General features: G+C 40.9%; 1 protein-coding gene across 1 annotated transcript in view; it reads right to left on the bottom strand.

Annotated features, from left to right (window-relative positions):
* Positions 1-3,614: 3,614 nt before the first annotated feature.
* Positions 3,615-24,367, bottom strand: part of LOC103046246 (semaphorin-6D-like) — an 86,243-nt gene continuing 65,490 nt past the window's right edge. Inside the window, exons 17-18 of the mRNA XM_049473114.1 lie at positions 5,735-5,785; positions 3,615-4,840 (exon numbers count right to left, since the gene is read on the bottom strand). Coding sequence (XP_049329071.1) covers positions 3,615-4,840; positions 5,735-5,785 — 1,277 coding nt within the window. The remainder of the gene's footprint in view (positions 4,841-5,734; positions 5,786-24,367) is intronic.

Here is a 24,367-nt window from a genome sequence, read left to right as displayed (position 1 = left end):
TAAAAACTGGATGTAGCATACAATAAACCAGTGTACCCCTTGATTGTACGAGTGATTCTTTCATCATGTAATAATGAAATACACACCTGTAACGTTTGATACGTCCTACTTTACTCTCTTTACTGACTACTCCCATTGTGATGCTGGTCGGTACCCAAGCCTGATTTAAACCCCACATTACTTTAGTAAGTAGAGTGTTAAAACTGAGCTTTTTAAATACATTTTTTAGGGCTGTTTAAATGAGCGAAATCTGTTCAGAATGATGTTAATTTACATTGCAACACTCAAGAAGCACAGACCTATTATTCAAGAACAGATCTTTCCGTCTATTCTAAAATAATTAACACTGTCTAACAATATAAAACACTTTCTGAACAAACAGTTTTTTATTTTATTTTAAGCATATAGCCTATATTAATAATATTAATAAAGTTTGATTTGTTACTTTGCTATATTGTGATTATCACGATTATTGTGATTATTAAAAACAGACGCCTACATCACAGACTATTTTCTTGAGCCCGGCCTGGGTCGGGCTCGGGTAGAGAATCTTAGCTCTAACATTTGTTAGCTGACATACAGTATCAGAGCTGGGGATCCGATGTTGTGCCAAATTCTGCACCCCTGCCAGGAAAAGCACCCCTTCTCAGGAGCGTATTTCTAAGTAAGTATTTCTAAGTGTATTTGTAAGTAAGATTATTTTAGCTTTTATCAAGAAGATGAGAGAGGGTGCTTTGCATGGCGGGAGTGCAGATTTCGGCACTACTATGGTACTGAATTCAGCACCCCCACCAGGATAGACTGGAGGTGAAGTTTGTTTTTCTTTATTTCTTAAGAGTCAGTGTAGATTAGAACAGCATCTTGGGTATTTCCATTTTCTAAAAAATAGTTAAAGCCAAGAAGACATGGGTGCACGTTCACGAGAGAGGGTGCTTTTCCTGGCAGGGTGCTGAATTCAGCACAACACCAGCACCACTGGCAGACTCAACAGTGGGTTTGGGGGGGGGCAGCCACAATTCCATGCCTTAAAGTGCAAATAGGGGTCAAAAGGGTCACCAACAACAATTTTAACTAGGAAGTAAAACTAAAATTTACATTTTTGGACAAAAACTAAACTGAAGCCAAACAAAATAAAGCATAGTTTGTATATGTTTTTCATCATTGTTTAAATTCATACCTGTCAAGTCTCCCGTTTTGGCCGGGAAACTACCGTATTTTACTCCTTTTTCCCGCCGTCCTCCCGTATTAGTATTTTCCCGTAAATTTCCCGTATTATATTAAAATAAAAATATATATATTATTGAGGAGACAGGGCACTGACCGCTCTGTGTCTCTTAACCAATCGTGGAGCCGGTTCAAGGAGAAAGTCCCGCCTTTCAGGAGAAACAGCCAATCAGCTTGCAAAGGAGGGTCAGTGTGGGGAAGCCCCGCCCTCCTCGCTGTGAGTTCAGGCAGCTAGTCGGAGCTGCTGATGTTAAAACAGATCTGGATATTCAGCGATTTTTCTAAAAGAAAGGTAACGGTAGGCTAATCATGGAAACTATGATGAGATTTTTCTGATAGCTGCTTAAAAAGACTCGTCTCCGAAATAAAACACACAGATTAAACCTTTTAAAATAAAAAGATTACAGCTTGTGACTCAGTTTAACTAGAAATGTGTAGAGGACCGATATTAACTGAACTGATTAACTGAACTTTTGAAGTATTATTATTTAATTAATACTTCAAAAGAAAGAAGTATAATTAAAAATGATTAATTGTGTAGGCCCCTTAAGACTAATTTTTACTGATGGAATATATCTGGTCCATGTCCTTTTAGTAAAAGCTCATAATACTATTTTTAGGTCACCTACAGTCATTTTGCAGAATTTGTGCACTCTTTTTGAAATCTATTATATAAATAAAAAATATATCATATAAAAGAGTGCATTTATTACAAAAAAGACATGAAATCTTAAATAAAAAAAGATATAGAAAAGGGTTTTTAATTTGGCTGTATTAAAAGAATGACATATGTAGGAATGTCCACAACATGTTCAGATTCTGATAATCTAATTGTAGTGTGTAAAAGGTTCACTTGTGGTTATTTTAGATTTTTTGTAAACCTGTTTTAAAATGTAAGGGATACTGAACCTTCGTTGGGCTGGTGGGACGGCTTTAAGCGGACAGAGGAAAATATCCCTTATTTTTAAATCTAAAACTTGACAGGTATGGTTTAAATTAAACAACCTAAACTTTGTTTTATCTAGAAAAACTATAATCAAATGAGCTACAAAGAAGGACAATGAAATGAACTGAAATTAAAAATATTTATTGAACAATGGACAGTGGATATTTTACAATACCAGAAAAGACACGAACAAATCACACAGTATGACCTAGAATAGATTAGTGCATCATTGTTCAATTTAAATGCCCTTTTCATTTGACGGTTGATGAAAATTCAGTGAATCTCTAATTTTAACCCACGAACACACCGTGAACCACACACTCTGTCACACTAATGCTAATGCTAATGCTAATGCTAACACAGTGAATTCCCACTCTCTAATTCAGTCACTGGGACAAACTACAAATATATACAAATATCAGCCCTTTACGATGTAAAACAAGTGTTTTATAAACATTAAAATCAGTAAAATACTGTACAGTGCATAGTTCATCACATGACCTCAGCATAGCTGTTCTCTGCAGGCCTTTAATCTCAACTGATTTATGATCACGGCTAAACACATTAATCTCTCTTTTTCCCTGTTTGGGGGCTTATAAATTACATTTTTTACATTTTTATTTATATATTTTTTAAAAAGACATGTCTTTTTATATATACCAATATACCGATCAATCAATAATAGTGAACTGAATGATAGACAGACAGATAAACACATTTAAATCATGAGAAAATGATAAATGTCAGTTTTAAGTCCTGAGAAGATCTGAATACTGTATATTTTACGTATGTTTTAAAGTTTAAAGGGTTAATCAGTGTTTTTGCTTTCAGAAAACAAAGTGTCCACAATACACAGATATAGCTTTATCCGTAAACAAAATAAAATAAAATAAGGCACTTTTTATATTTCAATCTTTATATATTACAGTTATTAAACAGTCATTACAGTGTAATTAAGTTTAAAAGAGTCAGATCACTATGCTTTTGGTCCTTAAAATTGATTAAAAATAAAAAAGAAGAAAAAAAAATCTGAATATTGTATTTGCGTGTGTATGTAAGCAATGCAGACAGTTAGTATCATATTTACAGCTCTGAAAAAAATAACAGACCTCTAAAAATGATGATTTTCTTTGATTTTACCAAATTAAAAACCTCTGGAATATAATCAAGAGGAAGATGGATGATCACAAACCATCAAACCACCAAACTGAACTGCTTGAATTTTTACACCAGGAGTAAAGCAGCATAAAGTTATCCAAAAGCAGTGTGTAAGACTGGTGGAGGAGAACATGATGACAAGATGTATAAAAACTGTGATTTAAAACCAGGGTTTTTCCACCAAATATTGATTCTGAAAGCTCTGCATCATTTTTGTTATTTCAGTCATTTCTTTTTTCTTTCTTTTTTTTACAGAGCTGTATATATATATATATCATTAGTAGAGTCAGTAGTCGGTGGTGTCGCGTGTTCCTGTGGGGACGGTAGGGGGCGGGAACACTCTGGGTGGGCTGGTCTGTGGTGAGTGTGGTTTCAGTGACGCTGTTCGGCGTATGATGGCGGCGCGCTGCGTGTGCAGTTGCGTGTGCGGCTGTTCGCTGTAGCTGTGTTGCCGCGTGAGACACGAACCGCCGGGAAGCAGCAGCCTGCAGTCCGTGGCATCAGTCCCGTTACCGTGGCCCAGCTGGTCTGCTTTGGTACTGGCGGCGTTCCTGTCAGGGCTGATGTGCACCAGCCTGTGCTGCAGCGCCCTCCGCTGGTTGTAGCTGTGCTGGCGGGACACGGCAGCACAGCCGGTGCCCAGTTTTATTAGCTTTAGCCGCTGAGAGGGACGCCGTCCGAGGCTCTCCGGACGCGCTGATTCTACTGGTTCTACAGGTTCCACCGGTTGTAATGGTTCGGACTTTACCGGAGGTTCGTGGTCTTGCGGAAGAATTGTTGATGATGAACCGTAAGAACTGTAAAAAGAAGGGACCGAACAGCACGTGGGGACGGTAGCTTCTGGTAGCGTCGGGGATGCTGAGGACACAGCAGCTATTCCGTCTCCTTCCGTGGATTTGCAGCTGGTAATCTCCTGATGCAAGTGTTGGAGATACTTGTCCAGATCTGCAACCGCCATTGTACCTTGATTTTGCCAATCAACTGGAGACTGGAAATGGATCGAACGTGACAGGGACATGGACGGGGAAGCTGATTGGTTGTTGGAAAGAGACAGTTCAGCTCCTGATTGGGTATCGCTGATGTTCTGAGTGAAAGGGAAGACTTGCTGGGTTGGAACGTTGTTGCTGCAGGTCTGGTTTTGATGGTGTTTGTTGTTGGTTAGTTGTGGGGTAGTCTCGGGCGTAGGCACGGTGGAACGTTGCTGCGTGTCCTGGTCTCCTCCAGGGGGCGCCGCGGTGGAGCCGGGCACTTCCTGTTGTGAGGGTTTGGACAGGAAGGAGCAGTAGATCTGCTGGGAGGCTCCGGGGGCTCGAGGCTCCAGCAGGTCGCTCAGTTTGGCCAGGCTGAGTTTGGTCTGCGAGTCCGACGCCGGCGTCTGGCCGCAGTAACAGGAAACCATCAGTGCAGAGAGAAACGCGCCGCAAACAAACGCCACCAGCACACACGCCATCAGCAGCGTGTAGTGAACACCTGAGCTCTCAGATGCAGAGACTCCCGACATGTTCGACACACCTGAAGAGGGGCGGAGACAGGGGCGGGGTTAATAATAATAACACCTGAGCAAGAACCAACCAGAGACACACATTTAAAATATGCACAAAGCTAAACAGCAGAAAATCAAACACAGCATTGGGGGTGTGAACTTATTAAACAAAAAAAACAACTAATTATACAATATATATACATATATACAGATGTACAGTGGGGTAAAAAAGTATTTGCCCCCTACAGATTTCTTTTGCTTTTGCTTTTTGTCGTCTGTATAAAATATTTCACTCTTCTACTCTTTAGTGATAAAACTCCTGCATCCGGACTGCAATTGTAAAACAGGAGAATCAGTGAGTTTTTAGGTTTTTTTTTCTCAGTCACATGACCTCATCGTGGAGTTCAGTAGCTCCTCCAGTTCCACTCGCCATTGTGTTTTTTTAAAGTGGATCTCCATGGAAACTGTTGCCCGCCCAAAGTGTAACTACGGCGCGCGGCAGTGGACAAATATCAATTGTATTAAAGGCGAGGAGACGAAACTCAGAGATGTCCGGACGGGACTAAAATCACAGAGGACCTGTCCTGCTGCAGAACCCAAGCACTGCTGAGCTTGAGGTTTTACTCCACACGTAATCTGAATTTACGTATTTAAGTACAAAAATGCAAAAACAATAAGGGGCAAATACTTTTTCACACCACTGTAGATGGAGGGATGGACGGATGGATGAATGGATGAATGAATAGATCTTCACCGTAAAATTAATTAAATTTATATAATTCAAGTTATAACTCACATTTTTTACATTAATTCTAATGAGAAATCCAAACTGCTGTATTTGATCAAAGTGACCAATAATCTCTTATTGATTAGTGTAGTTTAACAGAATTTATATTAAATTCAGAACAGGAAATGATACTAACCAAGTGTTGAATCAGTTTCTGAGTTATGATTTCCTGCCTCTGAAATTACATCTTTTAAAACAAACAGAAAAACACAGTAAATATGAATGTATTAATGAGAGACAGATGAGCAACAACAGAGTTCAGATGACTGCATAAAATTTAAAAACAAAACAAACCCTGCAGGTAAAATTAATTCGGTTTACCGATCATTCCAACGAATGGGAGCGATTTACTTGTTGTATTTCTTCCAATTTAAACTTATTTTTTATTTTTTTCCATCTCTGAATGTAATAACACATTTATTTAACTACAAGGTTTCTAATCTGAAGATATTTACAAAACTCATGTAACATTTAAAAATCATGTTTAAAAGCAAGTCCAAGAATTCCTTTGATTTTCTCAAGAAAGTCTTATTTGACTACATGTTCAAATAATTGATATTTATGTCAAAATATTCACTCCTGTTAGTGGACCTCATTCCTGTTAATGGAACTCACTCCTGTTACTAGAAACTCACTCCTGTTACTAGAAACTCACTCCTGTTACTAGAAACTCACCCCTGTCACTAGAAACTCACTCCTGTTACTAGAAACTCACTCCTGTTACTAGAAACTCACCCCTGTCACTAGAAACTCACTCCTGTTACTAGAAACTCACCCCTGTTACTAGAACTCATTCCTGTTACTTTTGTTTTGAGTAACAAGAGTGAAAATAACTTGACTGAGTTTTTAGCATAGAAATAGCCAAACCATAAAAAAACAGCTAAATGGCACGAGGACACTGAGCACATTCTGGTGATTTTCCCAAAATTTGTATTTTAAAAATAAACCAATAAGATCTTTAAGAATTTCTCAAGCCCAAATTCTCCCCAATTTCCCAGTTCCTAGTTATCAATTCTATCAATCCCCAGTTCTCCACAAAGACCAACGTTTTATTATATCTACAGTTCGTCTCAAGTCTAGGCTTTTTCTTAATTCCAAACCCGCTCCTAATCCCTAATTTTAGAGAGATAGAGATATCCAACTCATCAGATTTCCCAATCTGCTCTGTAATTAATCTACAGTTACTGTAGATACAGAATCACCAGCACTGTAATCTGTTGTACCCGTACTGCTCTGTAATTAATCTACAGTTACAGTAGATACAGAATCACCAGCACTGTAATCTGTTGTACCCGGACTGCTCTGTAATTAATCTACAGTTACAGTAGATACAGAATCACCAGCACCGTAATCTGTTGTACCCGGACTGCTCTGTAATTAATCTACAGTTACAGTAGATACAGAATCACCAGCACCGTAATCTGTTGTACCCATACTGCTCTGTAATTAATCTACAGTTACAGTAGATACAGAATCACCAGCACTGTAATCTGTTGTACTGATACTGCTCTGTAATTAATCTACAGTTACTGTAGATACAGAATCACCAGCACCGTAATCTGTTGTACCCGGACTGCTCTGTAATTAATCTACAGTTACAGTAGATACAGAATCACCAGCACCGTAATCTGTTGTACCCGGACTGCTCTGTAATTAATCTACAGTTACAGTAGATACAGAATCACCACCACTGTAATCTGTTGTACCCGTACTGCTCTGTAATTAATCTACAGTTACAGTAGATACAGAATCACCAGCACCGTAATCTGTTGTACCCATACTGCTCTGTAATTAATCTACAGTTACAGTAGATACAGAATCACCAGCACCGTAATCTGTTGTACCCATAATGCTCTGTAATTAATCTACAGTTACAGTAGATACAGAATCACCAGCACTGTAATCTGTTGTACCCATACTGCTCTGTAATTAATCTACAGTTACAGTAGATACAGAATCACCAGCACCGTAATCTGTTGTACCCATAATGCTCTGTAATTAATCTACAGTTACAGTAGATACAGAATCACCAGCACCGTAATCTGTTGTACCCCTACTGCTCTGTAATTAATCTACAGTTACAGTAGATACAGAATCACCAGCACCGTAATCTGTTGTACCCATAATGCTCTGTAATTAATCTACAGTTACAGTAGATACAGAATCACCAGCACTGTAATCTGCTGTACCCATAATGCTCTGTAATTAATCTACAGTTACAGTAGATACAGAATCACCAGCACCGTAATCTGTTGTACCCGTACTGCTCTGTAAATAATCTACAGTTACAGTAGGTACAGAATCACCAGCACTGTAATCTGTTGTACCCATACTGCTCTGTAAATAATCTACAGTTACAGTAGATACAGAATCACCAGCACTGTAATCTGTTGTACTCATACTGCTCTGTAATTAATCTACAGTTACTGTAGATACAGAATCACCAGCACCGTAATCTGTTGTACCCGGACTGCTCTGTAATTAATCTACAGTTACAGTAGATACAGAATCACCAGCACCGTAATCTGTTGTACCCGGACTGCTCTGTAATTAATCTACAGTTACAGTAGATACAGAATCACCAGCACCGTAATCTGTTGTACCCATAATGCTCTGTAATTAATCTACAGTTACAGTAGATACAGAATCACCAGCACTGTAATCTGTTGTACTCATACTGCTCTGTAATTAATCTACAGTTACTGTAGATACAGAATCACCAGCACCGTAATCTGTTGTACCCGGACTGCTCTTTAATTAATCTACAGTTACATTAGATACAGAATCACCAGCACCGTAATCTGTTGTACCCGGACTGCTCTGTAATTAATCTACAGTTACAGTAGATACAGAATCACCAGCACCGTAATCTGTTGTACCCATAATGCTCTGTAATTAATCTACAGTTACAGTAGATACAGAATCACCACCACTGTAATCTGTTGTACCCGTACTGCTCTGTAATTAATCTACAGTTACAGTAGATACAGAATCACCAGCACCGTAATCTGTTGTACCCATACTGCTCTGTAATTAATCTACAGTTACAGTAGATACAGAATCACCAGCACCGTAATCTGTTGTACCCATAATGCTCTGTAATTAATCTACAGTTACAGTAGATACAGAATCACCAGCACTGTAATCTGTTGTACCCATACTGCTCTGTAATTAATCTACAGTTACAGTAGATACAGAATAACCAGCACCGTAATCTGTTGTACCCATAATGCTCTGTAATTAATCTACAGTTACAGTAGATACAGAATCACCAGCACCGTAATCTGTTGTACCCCTACTGCTCTGTAATTAATCTACAGTTACAGTAGATACAGAATCACCAGCACCGTAATCTGTTGTACCCATAATGCTCTGTAATTAATCTACAGTTACAGTAGATACAGAATCACCAGCACTGTAATCTGTTGTACCCATAATGCTCTGTAATTAATCTACAGTTACAGTAGATACAGAATCACCAGCACCGTAATCTGTTGTACTTGTACTGCTCTGTAAATAATCTACAGTTACAGTAGGTACAGAATCACCAGCACTGTAATCTGTTGTACCCATACTGCTCTGTAAATAATCTACAGTTACAGTAGATACAGAATCACCAGCACTGTAATCTGTTGTACCCGAACTGCTCTGTAATTAATCTACAGATACAGTAGATACAGAAACACCAGCACCGTAATCTGTTGTACCCATACTGCTCTGTAATTAATCTACAGTTACAGTAGATACAGAATCACCAGCACCGTAATCTGTTGTACCCATACTGCTCTGTAATTAATCTACAGTTACAGTAGATACAGAATCACCAGCACTGTAATCTGTTGTACCCAAACTGCTCTGTAATTAATCTACAGTTACAGTAAATACAGAATCACCAGCACCTTAATCTGTTGTACCCGTACTGCTCTGTAATTAATCTACAGTTACAGTAGATACAGAATCACCAGCACTGTAATCTGTTGTACCCGTACTGCTCTGTAATTAATCTACAGTTACAGTAGATAAACAACAAATCTTCTTTTTCTTCTTCAATTGTTTAATGGGTGACAAAAGACTGACTCACCATCCTGTAATTGGTGTGAAAAGCTGAACCAAAGATTCCAAAAAAATGGAATCAAGTTAATAATTGGATCAAATTAAAATATCTTAAACTTCAGAACAAAAAGCAGTAGTGAAAGCAGCCCAGAACTGTAGCTTATTCAAGGCAGTGATTCCTCTTTTCAGCCATGGTTCCTCTCAAGAGCTGCTCACATTTTGACTGGGATTTTCCCCAGATTGATCAAACACATTTCAGCTGATTTATGAAATCAGTCTGTTGTAATGATTAAACTATATTTAAAAAAATAACTGTCACACTTCCATAAACTTGTGTAGTAAATACCAGAGTTTAATTGTGCAGAATTAAAATACAGGACAGTTTGCAAAAGCCACACAGTTGCAAGAAAATAGTCATAAAATGTGTTCTAATCTTCATCTAAGTCAAAACAATAGACAAACACAGTCTGCATAAACTAATACCACACACACAATTATATGTTTGCATGGTTTTATTGAACACAACATGTTAATATTCACAGTGAGGAGGAAAAGTATGTGAACCTTTGGGATTACTTGTATTTCTGCATAAACTGGTGATTAAATGTGTTCTGATCTTCATCTAAGTCACAACAATAGACAAACACAGTCTGCATAAACTAATCCCACACAAAATATTATATGTTTGCATGGTTTTATTGAACACAACATGTTAATATTCACAGTGAGGGAAAAGTATGTGAATCTTTGGATTTAATAACTGGTTGATCCTCCTTTGGCAGCAAAAACCTAAACCAATCGTTTCCTGTAGCTGCAGAACAGACCTGCAGAACAGTCTTGAGGAGTGTTGTGTGTTTTCCTTCCAAACAACTCAACTTAAGTTTCATCTGTCCACAGTATATTTAGCCAGTAGTGCTGTGGAACATCCAGGTGCTCTTTTGCTTCAAACTTCAAACGTGCAGCAATGTTTTTTTGGACAGCAGTGGCTTCCTCCGTGGTGTCCTGCCATGAACTCCATTCTTGTTTAATGTTTTCCTTATTGTAGATTTGTCAACTAAAATGTGAGCATGTGCCACAGATTTCTGTACGTCTTCAGCTGACACTCTAGGATTCTTCCTCACCTCATTGATCATTCTGCATGTGCTGTGCTCTTGCAGTCATCTTTACAGAACTTTACCACACCTAGGGAGAGTAGCAGCAACAGTGCTGAACTTTCTCCATTTGTAGAGCGTCTGTCTTAGTGTGGACACATGAACATCAAGGCTTTTAGAGATACTTTTGGAACCCTTTCCAGCTTCATGCAAGTCAACAATTCTTGAACGTAGGTCTTCTGAGAGCTCTTTTGTGCAAGAAATGATTTACATCAAGCAAGGCTTCTTAAGAACATTATACTCAAAACTGGTGTGTTTTTGTTTATAGGGCAGAGCAGCTTTAACCAACACATCCAATCTCATCTCATCACACCCTGCCTCCAGTTAGCTCTTAGAAAAGTCTTTAGCCTAGGGGTTCATATACTTTTCCCTCCTCACTGTGGATGTTAACATGTTGTGCTCAATAAAACCAGGCAAACATATAATTTTTTGTGTGGTTTTAGTTTAAGCAGACTGTGTTTGTCTATTGTTGTGATGTAGCTGAAGATCCGGCAACTGTATATTAACAAATCAACTGAAGTTGACCTGACAAAACCTAATATTTTGAGATGAAAACTGACTGCAACGAAATAGAAAAGCTATAGTGAATGTAAAAAATAGTGTTTGTACACCCCAATCATTTCAGATTTTAAGTTTTTATGATATAGATAGATGTGTTATTTAAGATGTGATACATTAGAACAACATCATCCATATTGTTTTGAGTTCCTTCAATCTGTCTCACATGCACAGACTAACGAATGAGTCTTTATCAATCCAAAACCCAGCATAGAGTGACTCAGTGAAACAGGTTTTGAAGGTGTGAAGGTGGGTCAGTGTGTGGGTATCGGGTGAGATGAGGTAGAAAGACAAAGTACCAGCTGTCCAGTCCAGATAAACTCCTACTTTGTGAAAGTCAGAGGGATGGACAGGTATAGCAGTTTTCTTATTATTGTGCCAGACAGAGAATATTTTATCACAACAGTTCAGAGTCCAGGAATGATTATTGTATCCAAACCAGCAGTCCTCACTGTCTCCTTTTCTTTGGATTCTGCCGTATGAAATGGCTACTGTTCCACTAATCCCACCCCACTCCACCTCCCAGTAGTGGCGTCCAGTCAGACTCTCCGCACTCAGAGCCTGCTTGCAGCAATAAAATCTGTCTGGATGATCTGGATATAATTGCCTGCCTTTCACACGTCGCACCTTTCTGTGTGTGCTGTGTTTGGGTCCAGGGTGAGATCACAGGCATCTACACATAAACACACACAGATAAACAGTAATGAAGTACTAATACTTAAATGTAGGTAATCTTTGCTTTACTAGAGTAACTACTATTAATTTTTTACACAATAATCTGAACTTTCTACTCATTACATTTTAACAAAGCCTCGTTACTCCTATTTCATTTCATCTGGTTTTCATTCCGGCTTCTCATTGTTTAATAAAACCCCTATCCAGATAAATCTCTCCATCCAGATAGAGTGAATCTGATTGTGATTGGATGTAGAGAAATATAAACCTATACCATTCCCATTCCCTATTGGTTTATACTGTGATCCATCACACCTGCACACCCCCCCCTCCACGTCCCCACGTCCAGCAAGAACATAGCAGACGTATATAGTCTAGTATGAAACCAGTACTTTTACACTTTTACTTAAAGAGTAAAAAGCTTGAGTTGATACCTCAACTTCTACAAAAGTATTTTAAACGTACACTTCTATACTTCTACCTACAGATTAATAAATGGAGATACTTTTCACACCTGTGTGGTTCTTACATTTATTCAGACCAGGTTTCATCCTAATTTTTCCTCCATGCTCTACAATTAAAAAGAAAAACAAAATTTTAAGGTATTTTGTATTCAGGATTCATTAAAGTCTTACATTTATTCATTACTCCCTGATAATGAATTCCATAAGTGGTCTTTATGTAAAGTTGGTGGTTCTTTATAGATTCATAACAAAAAAGGGAAATAATAGTTTAACATAATGAGTCCAGTTTTTTACATTTAGTGCATCAGTACACACCTTTATGATCTCTGAAAAACACAATAATTTTTTTTTGTTATATCAAAAGAACAGTGAATACTAGGGTGAAGCAACTTGAGATCCAATTACTGAGCATAATTTGTCACTCATATTTACATTAGATTATATTATGTCACAGCCTTGTGCATATCAGAAACCTCATGACACCAGGTTAGGTCAACTAACCCAAACTAAGATTTCACTAATATTTTAAATAAGATGTTAAGTAATACTTAATAATAATAAGTTAACAAATAAGTTTGCATGTTTTAGCATGTGTGTTTAGCATTTCTAGCACCAAAAAGTCCATTTAAATCTTACTTATGTTATTCACATCAGTATGCTTTCTGTAGAACACGCCTGTTCATTGGAGAAATAAACTTCACAACTTGCATGTTGTTTAATGTAATGTGTGCAGCTTTGTGTGTACAGCTACATCTCAGCAACTCACTTTAGCTCATTCAGTTTATAGTGCTGATCCTCCAACAGACCAGAGAGCAGCTTTACTCCAAATTCTTCTGGGTGATTATAGGTCAGGTCCAGTTCTTTAATGTAGGAAGGGTTTGATTTCAGAGCAGATGCCAGAGAGGAACAGCCTTCTTTTGTTACCATACACCCAGACAATCTTTAGAAAAGCATAGAAAAAGAGGGACATATGACATTTGCAAATGGTATTAAATCTCTATTACATCAACGTAGAAATTCTGGGAAATACTTATACATCCTATGAATTTGTAATTCCAATTTCTAAATTCTAAAATTGTAATTGCGCCCACTTGAGTCTGGAAATTATGCAGTGATGGATAACTAATCCATGGCTTCTGTAAAGCACACAATAGAGATAGAAATACATCAACAGTGATACTATAAATTGCAGGTATTTGCCGTGCATAGAATAAAAACATAATTGCCATACAAATACTTTGTAATTGTTATTAAAGACTGTGTAGGATTTACTACTATGCACCATTTGAAGAAGATATACCAATTTTGTTGTGCTTAATGTGCAATGGCATTACATTTTAATGTATTTAATAGCATTTACACTTAAAATTTCAAAAATTTCACCTGAGTGTCTGCAGTTTACAGTGTGAACTCTTCAGTCCATCACAGATCAGCTTTACTCCTGAATCCTGCAGGTCATTGTTACTGAGATCCAGCTCTTTCAGAAAGGAGCTTACTGAGTGTAAAGCTGATCCCAGATTTTTACAAGATTTTCCCCTAATTGCACAGAGAGCTAACCTTCAAAATTAGAGAGAGGATTTGTGCCTTGACAATGATATGTTTTTTACAGGATAATAAATTACACAAGTATTATTTTTGTTATAAAGTAAGTGTATATATGCATAATACATCAACACAGATGAAAAATGAAACATGTACACCTAAACAACAAGCTAGCAAGGACACAATTACTTACTGGGTAATAGTACAAGTGATGGCTCTTACAGAGAAATTTTACCATTGTTTCAGTAAATTAAATAAAGAATTAACTAATAAAAAAACATTTAAAACATATTTTCCTGTATAGCTTAAACATGATACAGTTATTTAATAACCTTATTTCAGTTAAATATAAATCCGCAAATATTACCTGAGTGTCTGCAGTTTACAGTGTGAACTCTTCAGTCCAGCACAGAGCAGCTCCACTCCTGAATCCTGCAGGTCATTATTACTGAGATCCAGATCTTTCAGGGGAGAATTTACTGACTGAAGAGCTGATCCCAAATATTCACAAGATTTTCCCCCAAGTTTACAGAAAGTAAGTCTGCAGAGTGAATGTCATCAAACTGAGTTATGCACTATCCAAATGCAAAAGTTCATTGCAATTCTCAAATATGAATATCTGTAGACCATGATGTTTAAACCACACAACTGCAAGTGTGTGTTATATTAGTTTATACTGTAGGGAGACAGCAAAATTGAAAACCACAGGAAGGTATATGTTTGGTATTCCTGTGCTTTAAATTTGTTACATGTAAATCACACTGTGTTTCTTTTTCTATTTTTCTATCTCTCCTAGATGACTCTGAATGACCCTCTGTCAATCAGAGAGCCCTGCTGATCCAGATAGAGGCAGGATAAGATTAGCATTTTAGCACATTGGCTCATTTGGCATGGTTGGGTCCTGCATCATGTGGTTTTAGTTTTGTATGATACTAATACTTACTTTTTTCTAATAAGTAATGATTAAGGATTTTTTTTACAGAATGTTTACCTAAGTGTCTCCAGTTTACAGTGTGAACTTTTTAGTCCAGCAGAGATGAGCTCTACTCCTGAATCCTGCAGGGCATTGTTACTGAGGTCAATCTCTTTTAGGGTGGAGTTGGCTGATTGTAGAGCTGGTAGTAGGTTTTCACAGGAAAGTGCAGTAATATTACAGCCAGAAAGTCTGCAAAATCAGAATTCAGAAATGAGAGATTTTACAGTTCATATGATATGGTGTCATTGCCTGAAAAAAGTTCACCAAAATTCCCTCCCATCCCTCTGAGCCTGTTAGTTCCCATTCCAGTCAACAAATCTGTCTCAATCCTCATTGTTGTATCTGTCCTATGCCCATGTATGTTATATCTACTGCTTTTTTCTAAAACTTTTTTCTTGTTTCTAAGACCTCTATTATATTATCTGTCTAGAGTCCTGTCCGGCCCCTGTCATGTCACCTGTCCAGATTTATATTCAGTACCATGACCCATTCTGACATAAACTCATATGTTTCTTGAATAGCCCAGTATTGTGTCCTTTTTTTGTTACTGTGTTACAACAATATCTAGTCATTTTTCTTCTTTGCCTGCCTACCTTTTTTCTTCTTCTGTTTAGTCTTTCTCTATGTGCTTTCCTCATATAAGGGAAAGCCTGAGCAAGAAAAAACATTTTAGGCTACTCCTATTTAATCAAATAAAATAACATTCTGCACTGGCCAATGTGGCACATCCATTTTTAAATTTGCTTACTCTTTGCTTTATTCCAATTTATCATACACCTTTGGGGAAAAGTAGGGGTGAATGCCACTTTGTTTTGAATTGCTTATGATTTATTTTTGTAGCAGGTAGTTCTGTGTAATTTGGTTTCTTTTGTGTTCTTTGGTTGTTGTTTTTTTGTGTTTTGGCATGGGCCACCCCAAAGCCACATTTCTCTGTTTCTTTCAAATAGATTCTTGTTCACAATGTCTGGTGTTTAGTCTGACAGAGAGTCTGGGGGAGAGCACAGTCTTTTTCTCTGTTACGAGCTGACCCTAGAAAAAACAGCTGTCAGTTGTGTCCTTAGCTCAGTCAGCTCTTCTGTCCCACATTTTACAATTTTACGAAAAACAATTAACTTATTTAGAACTTGATGGCATCAATGCATCTCCAAAAAGTTGGGCAAGTGGCAAGATGAAAAATTAATTGGTACCAATACAAAGAGTGGCAATTGAGATATCTGCAACTATGATTTGGTGTTTGGTTATCTAAAAACTCTGTGGAAAGAACAGTTCTCAATATAAAGTTTAAAGACCTTGTCATCTACAGTACATAATAGCCCATCCATCCATCCATCCATTTTCCTCCGCTTATCCAGGGTCTGGTCGCGGGGGCAGCAGCCTAAGCAGGGAAACCCAGACTTCCCTCTCCCCAGCCACTTGGGCCAGCTCGTCCAGGGGAATTCCAAGGCGTTCCCAGGCCAGCCGAGAGACATAGTCCCTCCAGCGTGTCCTGGGTCTTCCTCTGGGCCTCCTCCCGGTGGGACGTGCCCGGAACGCCTCACCAGGGAGGCGTCCAGGAGGCATCCTAATCAGATGCCCAAGCCACCTCAACTGGCTCCTCTCGATGTGGAGAAGCAGCGGCTCTACTCTGAGTCCCTCCCGGATGACTGAGCTTCTCACCCTATCTCTAAGGGAGAGCCCAGACACCCTGCGGAGGAAACTCATTTCGGCCGCTTGTATCCGTGATCTTGTTCTTTCGGTCATGACCCAAAGCTCATGACCATAGATGAGGGTAGGAACGTAGATCGACCGGTAAACCGAGAGCTTTGCTTTTTGGCTCAGCTCTCTCTTCACCACGACTGATCCGTACAGCGCCCGCATGACTGCTGACGCAGCACCGATCCGTCTGTCGATCTCCCGCTCCATCTTTCCCTCATTCGTGAACAAGACCCCAAGATACTTAAACTCCTCCACTTGAGGCAGGACCTCCTCCCCAACCCGGAGAAGGCATTCTACCCTTTTCCGGCTCAGGACCATGGCCTCGGACTTGGAGGCGCTGATTCTCATCCCGGCCATTTCACACTCGGCTGCGAACTGCTCCATTGCGAGTTGTAGATCACGAGCTGATGAAGCCAATAGGACCACATCATCTGCAAAAAGCAGAGATGCTATCCCAAGGCCACCAAAACGGATCCCCTCAACACCTTGGCTGCGCCTAGAAATTCTATCCATAAAAGTTATGAACAGAATCGGTGACAGAGGGCAACCTTGGCGGAGTCCAACCCTCACTGGAAACGAGTCCGACTTACTGCCGGCAATGCGGACCAAGCTCTGACACCGGTCATACAGGGACCTGACAGCCCATATCAAAGGGCCCGGTACCCCATACTCCCGGAGTACCCCCCACAAGACTCCCTGAGGGACACGATCGAACGCCTTCTCCAAGTCCACAAAACACATGTAGACTGGTTGGGCGAACTCCCATGACCCCTCCAAGACCCTGCTGAGGGTATAGAGCTGATCCAGTGTTCCACGGCCAGGACGAAAACCACACTGCTCTTCCTGTATACTAGGTTCGACTATCCGACGAACCCTTCTCTCCAGGACCCCCGAATAGACCTTACCAGGGAGGCTTAAGAGTGTGATTCCCCTGTAAATGGAACACACTCTCCGGTCCCCCTTTTTGAATAAGGGGACAACCACCCCGGTCTGCCAATCCACAGGAACTGCCCCCGATGTCCACGCAATGTTGCAGAGTCGCGTTAACCAACACAACCCTACAACATCCAGAGCCTTAAGGAACTCCGGGCGAATCTCATCCACCCCCGGTGCCTTACCACCGAGGAGCTTTTTAACCACCTCGGTGACCTCAGCATCCGAAATTGGAGAGCCCACCCCAAGGTCCCCCGGTTCTGCTTCCTCAATGGAAGGCGTGCTGGTGAGATTGAGGAGGTCTTCGAAGTATTCTGCCCACCGGCCCACAACGTCCCGAGTTGAGGTCAACAGCACACCACACCCACTATAAATAGTGTTTGTGGGATACTGCTTCCCCCCCTGAGACGCCGTATGGTGGACCGGAATCGCCTCGAAGCCGTACGGAAGTCATTTTCCATGGCCTCTCCGAACTCCTCCCACGCCCGAGTTTTTGCCTCAGCAATCACCCGTGCCGCATGCCGCTTGGACTGCCGGTACCCGTCAGCTGCTTCCGGAGTCCCATGGGCCAGAAAGGCCTGATAGGACTCCTTCTTCAGCCTGACAGCATCCCTCACCGCCGGTGTCCACCAGCAGGTTCGAGGATTGCCGCCACGACAGGCACCAACAACCTTGCGGCCACAGCTCAGGTAGGCCGCTTCAGCAATGGAGGTGCGGAACACGGCCCACTCTGACTCAATGTCCCCAACCTCCCCGGAACGTGTTTGAAGCTCTCCCGGAGGTGGGAGTTGAAGCTCCGTCTGACAGGAGACTCTGCCAACCGTTCCCAGCAGACCCTCACAATTCGTTTAGGTCTACCAGGTCTGACCGGCATTCTTCCCCACCATCAAAGCCAACTCACCACCAGGTAGTGGTCAGTGGAGAGCTCCGCTCCCCTCTTCACCCGAGTGTCCAAGACATGCGGCCGCAGATCAGATGACACGACAACAAAGTCTATCATTGAACTGCGGCCTAGGGTGTCCTGGTGCCAAGTGCACATATGGGCACCCTTATGCTTGAACATGGTGTTGGTTATGGACAATCCATGACGAGCACAGAAGTCCAATAACAAAACACCACTCGGGTTACGATCGGGAGGGCCATTTCTCCCAACCACACCTCTCCAGGTCTCACTGTCATTACCCACGTGAGCGTTGAAGTCCCCCAGCAGAACAAGGGAGTCCCCTGGAGGGGTGCTCTCCAACACCCCCTCCAAAGACTCCAAAAAGGGTGGGTAGCCTGAACTGCTGTTCGGTGCATAGGCACAAACAACAGTCAGGACCCGTCCCCCCACCCGTAGGCGAAGGGAGGCTACCCTCTCGTTCACTGCGGTGAACCCCAACGTACAGGCCCCGAGATGGGGGGCAACAAGTATGCCAACCCCAGCTCGGCGCCTCTCTCCCGGGGCAACTCCAGAGTGAAAGAGTGTCCAACCCCTCTCAAGGAGACTGGTTCCAGAGCCAGAGCCGTGTGTCGAGGTGAGCCCGACTATTTCTAGTCGGAACCTCTCTAACTCGCACACCAACTCTGGCTCCTTCCCCTCCAGAGAGGTGACATTCCACGTCCCAAGAGCCAACTTCTGCAGCCGAGGATCAGATCGCCAGGTTCCATGCCTTCGGCCGCCACCCAAATCACACTGCACCCGACCCCTTTGGCCCCTCCCACAGGTGGTGAGCCCATGGGAAGGGGGGCCCCTGTCTCCTCTTCGGGCTATGCCCGGCCGAGCTCCATGGGCAAAAGCCCGGCCACCGGGCGCTCGCCAGCGTGCCCCACCTCCAGGCCTGGCTCCAGAGTGGGGCCCCGGTGACCCGCGTCCGGGCGAGGGAACACTTAATCCAATGTTGTCTCTCTTCATTGGGGTCGTTTGGGCTGCACTTCGTCTGGTCCCTCACCTAGGACCTGTTTGCCTTGGGTGTCCCAACCGGGGGCATGAAGCCCCTGACAACATAGCTCCTAGGATCCTTGAGACACTCAAACCCCTCCACCACGATAAGGTGGCAGCCCAGGGAGAGGGTACATAATAGCAAAACTTATAATGAGAAGAAACTGCTGTAATATAAAAGAAAATACATTCAAATTATTAATTATAAGTTTTGTACATAATAGCAAAACTTATAATTAATAATTTGAATGTATTTTCTTTTATATTACAGCAGTTTCTTCTCAGGTTATTTTTGTTAAAGAATGTATAAACAGGCTCACTTGAGTTTCTGCAGTTTACAGTGTGAACTCTTCAGTCCAGCAGAGAGCAGCTCCACTCCTGAATCCTGCAGCTCATTATTACTGAGGTCCAGATCTTTCAGGAAAGAGTTTACTGATTGTAGAACAGAGCAGAGAGTATCACAGTTGTCCATAGTGAGATCGCACCCATCTAGTCAGGAAATAATTATTAACCACAGTACATACATAGCACAATTAAAACAGGCATACACTCAAATGTTATGTATTGAAAGGGTTTTCTTAATTGATTTGATCTTTGATGTTATGTCTGACAGGTCAGAAACAGACTTAAGATGGGGCATATTTGTCAGAGACTACTATGCACAGGAGACACAAACAGAAATTCACAGAATTTACTGCATTATGCAAACCAGAAATCAGAATGACCACATTACAGTTTGCAAAAAGTCTTTAAAAAAATGCAGAAGTCTGGCGAGGTGTCTTCCAGAAATAGAAGTCCAGCATTAACCAATATTAGAAGGATGGTAAAGTGATCCATTTAATTGAGGAGCAATTTAGAAATCTCAGCTTCCTGATGGTTATCCTGAGTTTCATTTTGCTGCAGAGGAATAACATTCACATTGATTGGTGGAGGACCTGTTTTCCAGGTATATCTGTAAATGAGGTCAATACTGTTGGGTTTCTGGTTATGCTGTAGGGCAGGGGTGTCCAAACTATGGCCCCTGCGCCATTTGCAGCCCGTTTCCTCTTTTAGAGTGGCCCACAAGGTATTTTCAGATATAAAATGAAAGTTGGCCCACTATTAAGCAGGTTTTAAAATGTGAGATTCAAAGCTTAAATGCTAGGTGTCACTGTCACATAAACCCAATCTAAAATGCTCCTCACCTCATTTCCTGCCTTCATTAGCCTACATTAATGTTCTGGAGCTTTTAGGAGAACTCCAAAGAAACTAAAAATACAGAGCGAATGCAGAAAATTTCAGGTACATTAGGAAAAATGCTATTTTTTAACAGAAGAAAGTGTGTAGGTTTAATGTGTCAGGAATCAGTTGCCATAATGAAAGAGTATAATATTAAGTGACATTATGAAATGAAACATAAAATAAAATATCAATAAAAATGTGTTAAATGATCCTTTCAAGTGAATGTGAAAGTGGTGGTAAAATGTAAATACTAAATAACTAAAATGTATGTGTGATATTCATCTGATATTGGATTTTACTTTAGTATAGATTAAACACCTACCTTGCCTTTCTGCAGACAGTCACTGCAGGGATCAGTCTCCCATAACCTTCAACAGATGTGTTGTATTTCTTCAGGTTTAGCTCATCCAGAACATCTGAGACCAGGAGCATGCAGGCTATTGTTGAACACTGTCCAGGAGAGAGCCAGTGTGTCTCTGATTTTAGATACTCCTGAATCTCGATGGAGAGACACTGATCATTCATTTCAGACAGACAGAGGAACATATTAATGGATCTTTGAGTGGAGATATGATTAAAATCCTCTCCTTTGATGAGTTTCTTGATGTATGTGGTGGTTTTCTCTGACGCTGATATGTGAGATGGTCAGTAGTCCCTGTAACAATCTCTGATTGGACTCCAGTGAGATGCCCAGCAGGAAATGGAGGAAAAGGTCCAGGTGTCCATTTTGACTTTCTACAGCTTTATCCACCACTGCCTTAAAAAAGTCATTGAGTGGAACATTCTTAGTCCATTTTCTGTACGGAGGTTCAAACACATTCAAAACATCCATGTTCTTGTTCTCATAGCAGTGAAACACATAAACAGCAGCCAGAAACTCCTGAAAGCTCAGATGAACAAAGCAGTAGACCTTCCTCTGGTAAAACCCACATTCCTCTTTCAAGATCTCAGTGAAGATTCCTGAATACACTGAGGCCTCAGTGACATTACTTCCACTCTCTATTAGATCTTCTTCATAGAACATCACTTTGCCCTTCATCAGATGTTTAAAAGCCAGTTCAGCCAGACTGAGAAGTATGTTTTGCTCAGATTTAAACAGGATCTTTATATCCTTTTGATGAATCATATCATATTTTTCTCTTTTCATGTCCACCTGAATGGTCAAGAAGTTTGTGTACATTTGAGTTAAAGTTTTAGGGATTTGGGACAGATTGCATTTTTTCATGATTTGCTGAAGTAAGATATATGTGATCCAACAGAAAATGGGAATGTAGCACATAATGTGGAGGGTCTTTGATTGTTTAATGTGTGAGATGATTCTACAAGCTTGATCCTTGTCCCTGATTCTCTTCCTGAAGTACTCCTCTTTCTGTTGGTCTGTAACGAATCCTTGTACTTCTGTTACCAGGTGAACGTGTTTTAAGGGGATCTGATCTGCTGCTGCAGGTCTGGAGGTGATCCAAATGAGAGAAGATCGAAGTATTGCTCCTGTGATGAGGTTGGTTATTATTTTACTTACTGTGACCTTCTCTGTTATTGACGACATTTTCTTCTGTTTAAAATCCAATGTGTTTCTGAGCTCATCCAGTCCGTCAAAGATGAAGACGCACTTGCATTTGCCATTGAAAAGTCCAGTTTCTTTTAGACGGTTCAGTTCTGGGTAGAGGTAAAGCAGAAGATCATAAAGGCTGTGTTTTTCGTCTTCAAGAAGATTCAGCTCCCGGAAAGGAATTATAAAGACAAAATCAATATTGGCATTAGATTTTCCTTCAGCCCAATCCAGAGCAAACTTCTGAACGGAGACAGTTTTCCCAATCCCAGCTATTCCCATCGTGAGCACTTTTTTAACATTAGGTTTTCCACTGAAAATGTCACTGAACTTAATTAAAGTGACTGCCGTCTCAGATTTTGCAGACCTGGCTTCTTTCCGAATCACTTCGTTATCTGTAATTACTCCTCCTGTCCAGTTCTCCACTTCAACAAGCTCTGTGTAAATGTCATTAAGCTCATTGTGTTTCCCCTTTGCTGCTGTGCCTTCAAATATCGTTGCATATTTATCTTTGATGTTTATCTTGAGCTTTTTAGATTCTTCTCTTCGTTTCTCATCTAAAGAATTAAAGTTTTTCAATAAAACATTAAATATTTTTGGACCATGACATGTCAATCTTTCTTGCTTGCCTTCTGTTAGTTCTAATACAGGGGAAAAATGCTGCACCTAATAACTGAGGTAATACAAGGTCCTGCTCATTCTCTTCCCCTGTACTATACTCTCCCAATCACCCACCTTTAACTACCCAACAATCCCACCTAACTAACTACTGTGGCCGTTTATTATCCAATCAGCAACATTTAACACAAATATGAAACACCAAATCCACTCCACAGCAAGCTTTTTAAAAGGGACATAAAGTAAGCACCTCCCTTCATCAGTGCTTTGCTGAATTATGACCACAAAACCTCTGATGTTCCAGACTCCTTCCTTCCAAGCTCATTACATATGATTCCACAAGACCCACTACTGCCATACCACTAACCCACAAATATATGCACCAAGCAGCTATATCCCTTCATCATACTACTCCTTTAACTACACACTCTGCCATTACACTGCCCCTCACAAACAAATAATAGAAATGGTAAGAAATAAAAAGAAAAGAAATAAACGGTAACTAACTGGAACTGAATTGAGTGTTTATAAAACGAACTAAAACAAACTGAAATTACAGCTAGAATACACTTTGTTTTTGAGTTTGTTAATTTGTATAATACTTATATAAATATAATGTAATAATACACTGCTCAAAAAAATAAACTTCTGTGAAATTAAACTGTCCACTTAGGAAGCAACACTGATTCACAATCAATTTCACCTGCTGTTGTGCAAATGGAATAGACAACAGGTGGAAATTATTGGCAATTAGCAAGACACACTCAATAAAGGAGTGGTTCTGCAGGTGGGGACCACAGACCACGTCTCAGAACCTATGCTGTCTGGCGGATGTTTTGGTCAGTTTTGAATGTTGGTGGTGCTTTCACACTCGTGGTAGCATGAGACGGACTCTACAACCCACACAAGTGGCTCAGGTAGTGCAGCTCATCCAGGATGGCACATCAATGCGAGCTGTGGCAAGAAGGTTTGCTGTGTCTGTCAGCGTAGTGTCCAGAGGCTGGAGGCGCTACCAGGAGACAGGCCAGTACACCAGGAGACGTGGAGGAGGCCGTAGGAGGGCAACAACCCAGCAGCAGGACCGCTACCTCCGCCTTTGTGCAAGAAGGAACAGGAGGAGCACTGCCAGAGCCCTGCAAAATGACCTCCAGCAGGCCACAAATGTGCATGTGTCTGCACAAACGGTTAGAAACCGACTCCATGAGGATGGTATGAGGGCCCGACGTCCACAGATGGGGGTTGTGCTCACAGCCCAACACCGTGCAGGACGCTTGGCATTTGCCAGAGAACACCAGGATTGGCAAATTCGCCACTGGCGCCTTGTGCTCTTCACAGATGAAAGCAGGTTCACACTGAGCACATGACAGACGTGACAGAGTCTGGAGACGCCATGGAGAGCGGTCTGCTGCCTGC

This window comes from Astyanax mexicanus, unplaced genomic scaffold (genome assembly GCF_023375975.1).
Source record: "Astyanax mexicanus isolate ESR-SI-001 unplaced genomic scaffold, AstMex3_surface scaffold_34, whole genome shotgun sequence".
Lineage (NCBI taxonomy): Eukaryota > Metazoa > Chordata > Actinopteri > Characiformes > Acestrorhamphidae > Astyanax > Astyanax mexicanus.
Note: the sequence above shows the minus strand (reverse complement) of the source record. Positions and strands in the feature narration are given on the sequence as shown.